The sequence below is a fragment of the Dufourea novaeangliae genome, unplaced genomic scaffold, assembly GCF_001272555.1.
Source record: "Dufourea novaeangliae isolate 0120121106 unplaced genomic scaffold, ASM127255v1 scaffold305, whole genome shotgun sequence".
Classification (NCBI taxonomy): Eukaryota; Metazoa; Arthropoda; class Insecta; order Hymenoptera; family Halictidae; genus Dufourea; species Dufourea novaeangliae.
In genome coordinates this window covers 44,462-58,103 of record NW_015374176.1, presented here as the reverse complement: position 1 = coordinate 58,103, position 13,642 = coordinate 44,462, and the positions used below count along the sequence as shown (strand labels likewise).

General features: G+C 37.3%; 1 protein-coding gene across 1 annotated transcript; it reads right to left on the bottom strand.

Annotated features, from left to right (window-relative positions):
* LOC107192065 (fructose-bisphosphate aldolase-like) lies at positions 1–13,141 on the bottom strand. The gene is made up of 6 exons (XM_015581252.1): positions 13,109–13,141; positions 12,242–12,454; positions 5,496–5,812; positions 1,195–1,417; positions 234–413; positions 1–153 (listed from the first exon to the last, which is right to left on the bottom strand). Exons 1-6 carry the CDS (start codon positions 13,139–13,141, stop codon positions 1–3), a joined length of 1,119 nt encoding a protein of 372 aa, XP_015436738.1.
* Positions 13,142–13,642: the final 501 nt, after the last annotated feature.

The following is a 13,642-nucleotide window of genomic DNA, read 5'->3' as shown; positions in this document are numbered from 1 at the left end:
TCAGTGCGCGTTTGAAACTTTTTTCGTACACAGGCTATTCAGTTGCATCTTTCCGAAAGACGCTTCAGAGCAAAGTGTGGCCCTCTCAATTAACGCTGCTTGGGCTTCTTGTACGTTCTCTGTCTGCCCTTTCCAGATCGACATTGGTTTGTTCTTCGTGCAAATACGGTAATTTTGAAAATAATACAGGATTTTTTTGCTATTTTTAATCAGTGTAAAATAATCAATCATACTTGTAACGCACGCCCATAACAAAAAGTGATTTTCCAAGGTTTCTTTCCTTCGTAAGCACAAATAGCATTCAAATTCATGACGGCCTCTGTGTCTGATTGTCCACCGCTCAGAAATACGATTCCTGGGATTGCTGACGGCACTGTTCTTTGTAGAGCTGTTAATGTATATTCGGCTACTACCTACAAGTAAACGTTTACATAAATAAGAATTTAATTTCATGGGTAGTAACGAATCATATTTACAAATATGTGTATAAAGACTTCCTACGAAATGACAGCGTTTTAACAAGAATTGAATTACATAGTAAAATGGGGCAAAAACATTCCCACCAAAATGGATTGAAAAATGCATTCTTAATAAGCTGGTTTAATCACAATTGTTAAGGTATTAAGCTGTTAGAAATTCTTAAAATGACCACTATTTTCTCCTTCTTAACGCCATATCTGTGACGTTCATTTTGACAAGAATTTGTTTTCGGTAATTTTTTTCAATACATCTGTTACATTAACATCGTATTTCTAAACGTAGATCAGTAGGAATGTTTTGGCCAGTTTATTATTCCTGTCAATTGCATATTTACAGAACCTATAAACTTTAAATTCTATTACTAGTCATGTATTTTGAAATAATTTTGAAGTGTTTAATAATTTTCGAGAAGATAACGCAAACAAAATACAGTATGTACCTCGCGCAACGCTGCGCTGGTCAGCGCGGCATTTACTGTAAGACGGTTTATACTTTTGAATAAAATCTATATACATATGTATACGGTCATACATGTTTTTCATTTTTTGTTGTTGTAATTTATAGTGTAATTAAAGGGCAGTAGAGCACAAATTTAATAAACTACTCCATTGTATGCAGCAATGTTTTGATCACCGCAGGACATTTGTAGAATCAATTACCGAGTTTTATAATTTAATACAGTATTTCTTCGAATGAATTTGGATGGATGCATACCTGTGGCGTACAATTAGCGGTATTCTTGATACCCGACAGGACCATCGCCGGTTTTAGGATTGCACCCTCAAGATAAACATGATGCTCGTTTAGAGTACGAAATAAAACGGACAGGACTTCTTCGTGAACTTCCAACGCTTTATTTATTCCATGCTTACCAACATTCAATACCTCCGGTTCTATGATGGGCACTATTCGTGCGCTCTGGCATATGCTGGCATATCTTAACAAAAGAAATAATCTATATACATTGATTAACAAATCCGGGATTAAATGAGCTAGACACAAAAATGTATTATACCAATATAGGAAATGAGTTACAATTTGTTGGGTAAAAATATGATTATTTATGTTCATATATAATAATATTCAAAAAAATTGACAATAATTTAAACAAAATACTGTGGTAACTTGGACCACAAATGTACGTATCTGAAAAGGCTAAATAATGTATATCTGATTGAATGTTAATATATGTTAATTTACTCTTTGTAAGTGATCAAAACATACATCGCCTACAGTTTTACCTTTATCCTCCAAAATTAATAATCAACATATATTGCAATTTAATTTTTTAGCAACAGAATGGGACCCATAACCAATTGGACAAGTATTCAGTATCCATAACAAAACATTCTCCAGTACACCATTGGGTGATAGAATACTTTGGTACCTTTGAGTATCACTTTCTGTAAAATGCAGACTGCAAACGGCAGAATATTTTGTTGGTGTCCAATTTTTACGAGGAATAGCAGCCATCTATTTTTTACTATCTTTTAAAGTACTATCATAATTTCCCTTACAATTGGGAACATAGCAACGCCGTGGTATTATTAATAAACATATGAAAATTATAAACAAAAAAATATGTGAAACAGTATTTCCAAAAAGACTATAGATTTTATTAAATAAATGTGTTACAAACAAAATGATATGTAGAGTTAATATAAATAAATAAAATTTACCTGGATTATTGCACTGTTTTTTACATTCGGAGGATTACAATAATCTAAAGATTTGAAAGATGGGCGGGAAACTGAGAGGCCGGTAGAGGGAGACTGAGTAGCCAGGAGGCTGGTGGTAGCGGCAGGCCTGAGAGGCTGTATGGTAGGTTGGGTTGGGTACATTGAATCCGTTGCCCTGGGGGGGTCGCGATTTACAGAGATTACAGCCGCAATGACCCCTCGCGTCGCCCGCAGGGCAAACGGGCCGAGGGGGTGGTACTGGCGGTACCACCTCCTTTCGTGGTCGGCCCACGAGAAGACAGCATCGAGAGGTGACCCCTCGGAGCTGTAGGCAGGAGGTGGTGGGACAGCATCGCAGTCGTCCCGGGAGGGGGGGGGGGAGGGGGCATTCATCCCTCCAGAGAAGAGCCCGTCCCTTAAACATCTATAAGGGAGGGCAATGGGCGGGGCTGGCCGCGGTCATGCCGAGCGTTCCCGTTGCCAGCCCTACGTCCGAGGGTCACCGGGGGGTTTTTAGTGGGTGAAACCCCACAATGGCTGTCTCCGACCCGAGCGGAGGCGGTGCCCCTTCGTCAAGCTTTTCGCCCCGTTAAAAAAAAAGGTATATTGAAGCCGGACTCTCGCGTTGTTGCCATTTTTACCTTCAGCTCGGCTAGTATTAGAGTTGGCTGTGCCCTCGAGCAAACTCGGTTTCAACTAGGGTAAAAAATAAAGTAGAGAAAGGGCCTCTTACCACTTGGTATTGGGAATTATTGAAATTTATGCCAAATTAACATTTGGTTTAACATTTATTTCAATACTTGAAATAAATTTATCAAGTGGTAAAAGACTTTTATTCTACGCAGCTTTTTCCTCTAGTGGAAGCCAAGATTGCTCGCGGGTGTATGTATGTATTTAATGATGACCCTAGGCTTTAATCAAGCCCATGGATCTATGTATTACAGGAGTAATCAAATATATACAATAAAGCTTATTTTAAATGGTAATGTTATAAATAAGAAGAAATTTTTTAATGATTTGTAGCTCTTTCACGCGCGGTTTCATCAGGAACGTATTAAAAGATAAGGTTGGTTTACACTATACGGCACAGATCGTCGCGTAGCGTAACTAGTGATGGGTACCATCGACTAAATTAAACTATCGACTAATGACTATTTAGTCTCAACATACTATAGACTATTTAGTTGGTAGTTTTTAGTCGATTGAAATTTTGCTTTATAGGTTATGTATCGATTATGTCATCAACTTTTCAGCACCATTGGTGTGTTTACCTTTTGGAAATGTATTAGTTCATACATAGAATTTAAAAAATATAAGTGGTAAACAAGTTTTTTTAAACAGTTATTAATATTCGATTTTTTGTAAACTATTTAATATTGGCACTTAAAAAATTAATTGCTCTAAATTTTGTATGAAAATCAATTAGGTTATAAGCAATAATTTCCACAGTTCTTGGTAATGCATAAAAAAATATATGGAAATATTACAATTGGTTTGCATCGCGAAGAAAATAATCAAGATCCAGTCAATAGCGATCAATAGCTCGATAGTTCGAGCGAATCGCTTCAAGCGACTAATATTAGTCGCCTGAAGTTAGTCGACAATTTAAAAAAGAAGTCGACTGAGAGTAGTCGTTGGTTACTATCGACTTAGTCGATAGTTTTTAGTCGATGGTGCCCATCACTAAGCGTAACCGGCACGGATCGTTTCGGGCACGACATACTGATCTATATAAGTAGACATTCGTTTCCCGCACTAGTCGGGGCTGTAGCGGATCAGAATTCCAGGAATCGTGCAGGAAGTAAACGCCAATTACCCGAGCGCTTTCCCCACCACTCGGTCGTTCAGTCGTGCGACGCAGCTACATATAGGGTGGGCTGGATATGCGCACTTTACGGTTATATTAATTATCTCCGTTATTTTTAGAGATATCAGAAAAGTTTATTCACAGATGTTGTTCAATATGAAGATGGTTATTACTTAGCAGTAACAAGTTTTTCGTAGGTGGAGTATCTTCTAAGATTTCAAAGTTAATTATGTTATTTTTATTAATGATATTGAAATATTATGGGATAAAATACTTTTATTACATAAATCAATTCTTCCAAACATTCTACGTAATAAAGTATTAAGGTATTATGTGAAGAAGGTAATAATTCGTGACATATTTTAGTGGCAAATGTCTAGCTTGGTAAGCATCTTTTATCCATTACGTGTGATCCGCAAGACAAGAAGCAATGAAATTGCCACCACTATTCATTCCACCAATATTCAATGCACCAAGCTAAACATTTGCCACTAAAACATGTCACGAAGTATTACCTTTTTCACATAATACCTTAATACTTTATTACGTAGAATGTTTGGAAGAATTGATTTATGTAATAAAAGTATTTTATCCCATAATATTTCAATATCATTAATAAAAATAACATAATTAACTTTGAAATCTTAGAAGATACTCCACCTACGAAAAACTTGTTACTGCTAAGTAATAACCATCTTCATATTGAACAACATCTGTGAATAAACTTTTCTGATATCTCTAAAAATAACGGAGATAATTAATCTAACCGTATATTGCGTATATCGTTGCGTATTTACGTAATTGAGTGGTGGGGAAAGCGCTCGGATAACTGGTCACCGGTTTCTGCACGGTTCCAGGAAATGTAACCGTCTACAGCCCCGACTCGTGCAGGAATTGAATGTCTACTGTACATACGTGATTCCCGTTGCTTGTGTGAGTGCACGAACACAGCTTAAGGCCCACGCAGTCTCCCCCCTTAAGAAAGGGACAATCCTAGAACATCCGAAATATAAGTCTTGAGACTTTCGGGACAAACGTTTCCAGAACATCCGAAATTGAAATCCTATGAACATCCTAGAGATGTTCAAAATGGACATAGGACATTTGGATATAAATTGGACATGAAACGTACGTCCTATGGATGCACGGTGCTATCTGGGACTAAGTAGTCTTGCACTTATTTCTATTGAATATGAAATATCAGAAAGTATAGACATGTCAAAAATAATAAAACTACAACGAATACGTAGGTACATTTATTTTGTTATTTAATTTTAGAATATTGTAAAAGATATGATTATTTTAAATTTTGTTATTTTCTATGCAAATAATTATTAAAATAAAATACAATGACACATATTTTACAAGTGAAATGATTTTAGTACGAGTATTTTTTATTTTCCCAAAATGTAATATTAACGAAATAAGGCGGCAGCAAAAACTAGGTCTGCACAGTACCCAGGACCGGCACTGGCTGTATCTTAAATTATTAAACATAATTTGGAATTCTATACGTCTCTAAATCAAACCTTGCAAGAACGTTCGCATTCGCAATCAGAGCCAACTGACTTGGTGTCGTGTCCGAGATAATGTAGGTGCACCTCCATTTCGCAAAGTGACAACCATCCCGTTTATACTGTATGCATCTCTCTTCCAAACTGTCCAGGCCTTGAGCGATCTTTTCATTCTTCGTGCCGAAGAGATCGACCAACCCCTTATCGACCTTCACACCGGGCACAATATTCCTTTGTCGCAGGAAATCGATGAAATCAGCACCCTCCGTCGTTTTTTGGTGAACTGTCTCGGTATGCAGAATAACACCGCTTATGTATTTTGTTAATTGAGACTGCGATAAGAAAATTCAAATACGTGCGGATCAGACATCCACTGCATTGTACCGTAAACTCAGGGTGGACCAGGGACAAACGTAACACGGAACGAATATAACAACTGTTAGAAAACAAATATCAATCGACCAACAGTCCTCTCCTCCCATCTTTATATACCTGCCCTCCGCCTCAATTGTCGCCAACACGCAGCAGTAAGCGATTTTCCTAATACACCCCATTAAACTAATATACCAAAAGGAAGTTTGCATTATTTCTTTCAATTGTGTATTTTTTTGTTTCAGTTCCGTAAAATCCTACGAAAATCTTTGTGGTATATTAAATAATTAATGTATTTGCAGGTAAATATAACATTTTTCATGATAATAAGTTAGATTTGCATATAGTAACGTGTTAATGTTTGATAGCTCTAGTAGGGACAAAATTAACAAGCTGTTACTTTTGTCCCGATTTAAGCTGTCAACTTTCTTTTATGCCCTTTTGTTTTCTGGGTACACTATTATAACAATTAAGGGATTGAGGTTTCCTGTAGAATACCAAAACTATTTGTAAAAGGAAGATAGACCATGGGCAGGCTTTTGCAGAATTATATAAATTAGCTGTGAAAGTGATTACAAACAAAAAAGTGTCTTCCAGATGTGCCCCACAACGATTAAACCAGCAGACTCATTTTCGTGACCGTGCGCGCTTAGCGCTTCCGTTACGCTGAGCGACAGGCAAGGCGACCGCCGTCATTGAGTAACACTGTCGCCGCCGTGTGTTTTGCTGAACTATTTCACTTCCCTATTTAAAACAAAACAGATTTTCTAACTTCTCTTGACGCTTTCCTGAGCAGAAAGGTTTGCTCAATCGCGTGGTATGGTTAGATTTTGTCGTAGACCTTTAGTTTTTGAAATAAATTAAAGAATATCAGCAAAAAGTGGTGCGTTTTCGGTGTCCTTTTCACTTTACACATTATTTAAACATATTTAGATGTCTATAATATAATAATAATTTATATCATTTGGTTCGGAAAAGTCCAGAAAATTATTTCGTGTCAAAAGAAATTGCATAACTATTACTGTAAAAGCAGAACACAGTTCCTAAATTAAAAATTTGCAATTTAAAAAAAAATTGATATTTTCTAAAACTGGACGTACTGGAAAGAAACGGTTTGCAGATTCGTATTCATCTCTTGGAGATCTATCAGAAACGCTTATTAGAGGTTACAAAAATGAAAAAAAGTTCAAATTTGTTGACCAGTGTAATCAAGGTTTTTCACCATATAAGAATTTTTTAAAAATTCAACTGTATTCAAAAGTTACACACTCAAAAAGAAAAATTATTACGTTTGCCTCTGGTCTTTCCTATTACAATTGTATTCTAACGTTTTAACGCATTTCTTCCTAGATATATGTCTTTATCGACTTAAGCTGTAATCCTTGAACATTAATTAACTACATAGGTCCTGTTACATCTCCTCCGTTCACTAAATTGTAAATACTGAACAACAATGAAAGGTTCTTTGCCGAAAAATATCGATAGTTTTGATAAAAATCAATCATTGGTAGTGGTAAATAACGGACACAAAATGATTCATTCACTAGTCGGTCTCCTATTTTCAAAAGTCGAAAACAGCAAATTATTTTGTATAATTTCAATGTACAGAGTGTTAAAAGATTATATGTCGCGACTGTCATAGCCGGATTCCACACCTTTGATTTGGTGGAGATACAGGTAAGAACGTTACCGCCAGATTTACCTTGACCTTGGATTTGAAGGTCAAAGTTTTGTATCGTTGCATTATATTCTACTCATCACGCGGATAAAAAGTCTGAAAGGAACCGTAGGTCGGAACACGGCCGTTTTTTTAAAAATGACGTTAAAGTTTCATTCACTTTCCAACTGCTTTATTTGTAATCTATTAAATCTTGCAGTCAGATACGAGTCAGATATCATGCTATTGACGAAGCAGCTGGGATTATCCATCTTTTATTCGAAGGCTTCAAATAAAACTTCGAATAACTTTCAGCAGTATGCTTATTCAAGCTATCGAACGTCAAGCGTCAACGATCTGGGGTCGACAGTAGACATTTAAAGAAGTGAAACAATGTTATGCAATGCCTCGTCGAGAAAAGCGCAGTGTCTTGACTATCTTGTGGTTCACAATCAGATGCGAGATCGGTAGATAGGTAAAACCATAAGATACAATGCATTTCTCAACGAGGCAGAGACCATCACTAGGCACAGACGGGGCTGGTCAAAGCGTCGCACAGTGGTTCAGGTCAAAGAAGTAGCTGTTCCTTCTAAATGTTCATAAATTTCAAAAATGACGATATTAATGAAATTTAATAAAAAATGAATTTAGAACAAACGTTTGAATATGAAGATTTTGTAAATCCCATTATTAACACGAAAGTGTGCATTTCTCTTTCGTTATACCCTGCCGAATCTATTTAATATTTTCTGTTCATTTTTGTTTCTAAATGAAAGGTATTCCCTTACGTTGCTAATGGACACCTTTAATTTGGAATTACTGTTCGTAATTTATTAAAAAAATAATTCTCAATGGACTATAGAGGGTTGTCCATGATGTAAGGATATAAGATGTGCTCTTGCGCAGCCTTCCAGATTAGCCAATAACGTGCTGTTCCGCAGATATTGCATTGTCAACCAATAGGATAGTTTTATTAAGAACCGCTAAGTTTAAAATATAAAGTAGCGCGCGCGACGGAAGACCAAGCACGCGCCGTTCATATATGTATATAATGCAGCTTCTATTGGAATTTTCCAATAAAAAATGCATTCATTCCCATTATTACTTTTAATTCCTAGTAGAAAAATTGAACCAATTTATGAAATAATTTAAGATTTGTATTATTTATTAACGAATGGCGCAGCTTCTTAAAATAAATATTCAAAATTAAAGAATTTTTAAATGGTATTTAAAAATTCTTTTGAAATACCATTTTAAAAGATTGAAGATATATGAATATTTTTATATTATGTACTGCAATAGTTAGAATAACAATAACATCCAATTGTAAGAATAATTTATGTATACATATATAAGATAATATGTATGTATGTAATATAAATGAATACTTTTCAAGCTTTTATTATACTGAGAGGTTATAAAGTGAACTTACAAAAGAATTAAAAATAAAGAGTAAAACTGTTACACCGGGATTCGAACAGGGTCTCCTGATTTCTGCTCACAAAGTCCCGATAGACACACACACGGGGATAAAAGTACACATATACTTGTGAGCACGATGGAAGTAAAGTAGGAGACGACGTGGGGGTAAGCGTTTATCCCATGTTCCACGATTCTAACATCACTGTCACAGACTTCTTTTTCTTTTTTTTTTTTTAACGAGGGGAAAACCTTGACGGTGCACGGCCTCCGCTGGGGGCGGAAACGGCCATTGTGGGGTTTCACCCATTAAAAACCCCCCGGTGACCCTCGGGCGTAGGGCTGGCAACGGGAACGCTCGACATGACCGCGGCCAACCCCGCCCATTGCCCTCCCCTATAGGTGTTTAAGGGAAAGCTTCTTCTCTGGTAGGGGCGACGATTGCACCCCCCCCCCCTCCTACGGGAGGGCTGTGATGCCGTCTCTCCACCTCCTACCTACGGCGCCGAGAGGTCACCTCTCGACGCTGTCTTCTCGTGGGCCGACCGCGAAAGGGGGTGGTACCCCCAGTACCACCCCTTCGGCCCGGTTGCTCTGCGGGCGACGCGAAGAGTCATCGCGGCTGTGACCCCTGTAAATCGTGCCCCCCACAAGGTAACTTAGTGTCCGGGAAAGTGCGAATGCAGTCCCGACTAACAAAAATTGTACGTCCGAGATAGTCACATTAGGGATATTTGCAAGGGTTAGCTCAACCGTAGTGCAATGGAAGAGCCTCGCCCTTGAGGAACCGCCTTCAGGATCACGGTAACCTCTACGCCAGGTAAGTATGCCTCAGACTTCTATGTTAATATAGACAGACTGCCTTCACACTATAAATTGTTTTCTCAGCGGCCATATTTTAAAATGTCGGAAAGTTAGAATATGCAGTAGACGAAAATGAGTCTGCTGGTCGAGCACACCTTATATCCTTACATCGTGGAGTTGTCAGAGTTATCTATCTTTGACAAGGAATATCTTTTGAGTCCAAATAGTAATAGTAAAATAATATTCAATATACTTTTTTCTATATATTTATGCAAGAATCATTTCCCACTTCGTCCCACTACATAAATTACGATCGTTTAAAGTGTCACACATACTTGAGCGAAGACGCATCGCGTAGTGCTGTCACGGAGCCCATCTTCGTGACTGTGAGATTTTAAGGGGGGAGACTCCGCGCCCGTGCGCTGGCCGTGCACTCATACAATCAACGAGAACCGTGTACGTATACGCCATGCACGACAGAGAAAATCGATTTCGTAAATTTCAACTTCTGTCTTAATAATTGCACAAATGAAATTTTCGCAGGTATAGAACTCACGGGTAGACTTCACTACAGAGTGGTCTGCTCCGTATAAACACCAATAAACACATAGAATTGAAAAAATTAGAATTTTAGAAAGTGTGCGATTGGTGACAGACGCCGATGAAAACACACAAGATGGCTGCACAAGTCACATTTTGTTAAATATCACAAGATTTAATGGTTTTCTCGTCAAAAACAGACCAGACCACCCTGCACACCACTATCACACTCGTAGAAATCCGATTTCTGTCAATTTATCACTCCTGGAAGGCAAAAGTTGGTATTTACGATTCGACGCGTCTAGACTCAACAATAAACAGAGATATAGTTCAAGATTCTCTGTTACAGATGTTTATGGTATTAGTCAGTCACTTTGGCCTGCATTACCACAAGCATCGGTAAAAGAGAGGGAGTCGGTAAATGTAACCTCGCAACACGTTCTGGATCGTATCGATTGTTTTGTTACGCTGTTGCCATATGTCCCCCATTAGAATTCTGCCCATCACGAGAACGATGAAATACCTACGGATCGTGGCGAGATTTCGATTCTCGCCGAACGTAGGAAAAGAATAAGAGATCCGAGAATTAAACAATACGTACTAATGTGTGCAAGGATGAACCTTTTTATTCGTACTTGCAATGATGCTTATTTTTTTAATTAATCAAATTACATACGAAATACTTGAAATGGTATTCCCTAGAAACAAATTGTAAAAGTGACACAACATATATTCCGGGTATTCCGTATACAAAAAACATGGAATACTATACAAATCTGCTGTTTGAAATGATATTTATTTATCTTCTATTTACATAATTGATACGGGTATTAAGGCGTACACATATATTTCATAAAAAGAACGCAAAAAGAACAAACCTATAGAATGGACAAATTTATTCGATGAGAATTTATTCTGGTTAGCTATTTTTTTTATGCAAAATAGTTTGGAAGGTCATTAGAAATAAAATGTATATGTTGAAAACTCGTAAAATGTTGTGGGGAACACTGTTAGGAAAATTTGAAAGTGTGTGAAAAACATGCTTTTCGCGCGCAGAAGAAAATATAATGATTTCAGAGAAAAGAGGGTCAAATAAAATATGTAGATATTTTTAATACCTACAAAATGAGATATAGTACGTTAAGATCGCTGTACATGTTCAGTTACAAAAGAATGAAAACTGTCAAAATAAGAGCATCTTGTAATTGTTTAATCCTCTGAGAGATTTGAACATAAGGCTTCAAAATTTTAGGAGAATATGGCATCCATTTCCATTTTGGACAAATCGGACAGCAAGCAGCGGGGGTATTTTTTACTCTTCGAGAGTTGTACTATCATATAAACTTCAAATGAAATGAATTTTTAAAATTAAGGCACCGAAAACTAGCTCCAAAGAATAGGTACCTTCTTTTCTTGTAAACAATATGAATAAAATCGTCATTTTTTATTCTATTGTAGGATTTTCATATATAATACTGTAAGCTGTAAGGTGTGACTAGTGTGTAACAGTGTGTGTCAAAGGGTAAAAGACACCCAAATTGCCCTAATTTGTACAGATATTTTTCAATTTATTTCAAAAAGTCTGGGTGCAGGACATAATCTGACTGCGTCAGCACATACAGTAAACATTTTTCTTCCGGAAAGCATTAACAAAAATGATAAGACGCGTTTTTTGTTCAATACAGAAGCGAAATAGTTTAGTAAAACCTGCGACGCTATCAGTGGTACTCAAAGGCAGCAGTCGAGCGACAGTCGAGCGACAGTTGAACGCCTTCATATTTTAAGTATTACTAGTAATTTGATCATATCTTCCCGATGAGATTCTGTTCCCACGTGTCCTATCTTAAACGCGATAAGGAGAAAGAATATAATGGGGATTAATTACCAAGTACATACTGTATCTACATAATGTTAGATGGAAAGACTAGTGTACACTAATCTCAATGGAGCATTCTATTGTTTTAATGACCTGATCAGTGCTGAACAACATCTGCCGATAATCGCGTCGTGCAGTCTCCGTATTTGCGATACCAAGCTCTTCGAATCGTTTATCTAAACTCTCTGGAGATTCATCGCAAGCGATTATCCCTTTTCCAGGTGTGAGGATCGTGTCCACGATTTTCTGCAACTCAGCGCACAGAGCAGGATTGAGCTCCGTATACTTTGTCACTGGCGACAATAGCTGCACGTTGCACGAAAAGGGATACAATTAATAACTTATCGTAGTCTCGTTTAAAAATTATAATGTCCAACCGATTACTTTTATGTACAACTATACCGAAGTAAAAAAAGGTCGACTTTCATAGTTAAACATCTATTGATATCATATCTCCGAGATAAAAAAAGTCCCATCCAAAATTTATAAGTGGACGAGAAATTGTATAATAAATTTCATTATTTGTGTACAAAAACAGGGCATAATAATTACGCAATTTACTTTTTATATGATACAACATATTGAACCTACCTTGCGCAAGTTTAATTTGCACGATTTTCGAAATATATAATTATTTTTTTTGTGATGGTACTTACGTGTTTGACTACTAAAGCTAATTATTCGGAATAGGGGCGACCTCTGCGATTTTAATGAGCTTGAAATATGTTGTCAAGGTCAACATTCTAAGTATTGTTTTTCTATTTGTCATAGTATTCTGATCACTAATCCTTCCATCTATTAGTTTCCGAGATACACGCAAAAATATTTAAAAAATAAAAGAATTACTTTCTTTTTCGAATTGTCACTAACCAAATCCCATCAGTACAATGCTTTGAAAATAACGAACACAGAATATACAAATAATAATATTTATGATAGATTTTAAAACATACTCCTTACATCTATTAAAAGATTCAGCAACAGGTGTATCATCCATATTCGCAATTACAACTCTGAGTTACTTTTATTCTTCAACTGCCTTTAACTAACTCTGAATTATTTTTTTATTTAACTGTCCCCAACTAACTCTGAAGCATTATCCCAAATAGCACACAAACGTCTTATGTACGTACGAGAACGTACATTCCGGACGTTCGGTACATTCGGAGGATGTCCGGAAAAGGTCCACATGTCCCCCCCTACGTCCTCGTTAAGATCTTTAAATGTCCTAGGAAGATCCTATATACAAAGCGGAACGTCCTACGGACGTTCTGTGTCAACATTCTCCGAACGTTTTCGTGATAGAAGTTAGGATAGGTTGGTTTGTGTTTCCGAAGAAGGGCAAGCCCGCCGACGACCCTTCGGCGTACCGACCGATATGCCTCCTCGACGAGGCGGGTAAGCTTTTCGAGCACGTGCTCGCTGCCCGCCTCTCGAGGGGGCTGTCCGCGGGTGGTCCCGGACTGGCCGACTGCCAGTTTGGTTTCCGCGGGG

Excerpts from the sequence above, each read along its gene's own strand:
- LOC107192065 (XM_015581252.1), bottom strand. The coding sequence starts at position 13,141 with ATGATACACCTGTTGCTGAATCTTTTAATAGAT. Across the intron at positions 1,418-5,495 it reads AATGCGAACGTTCTTGCAAG|ATATGCCAGCATATGCCAGA; the intron begins GTTTGATTTAGA and ends TCTTTTGTTAAG. Across the intron at positions 154-233 it reads GTTATGGGCGTGCGTTACAA|AACAAACCAATGTCGATCTG; the intron begins GTATGATTGATT and ends ATTTGCACGAAG.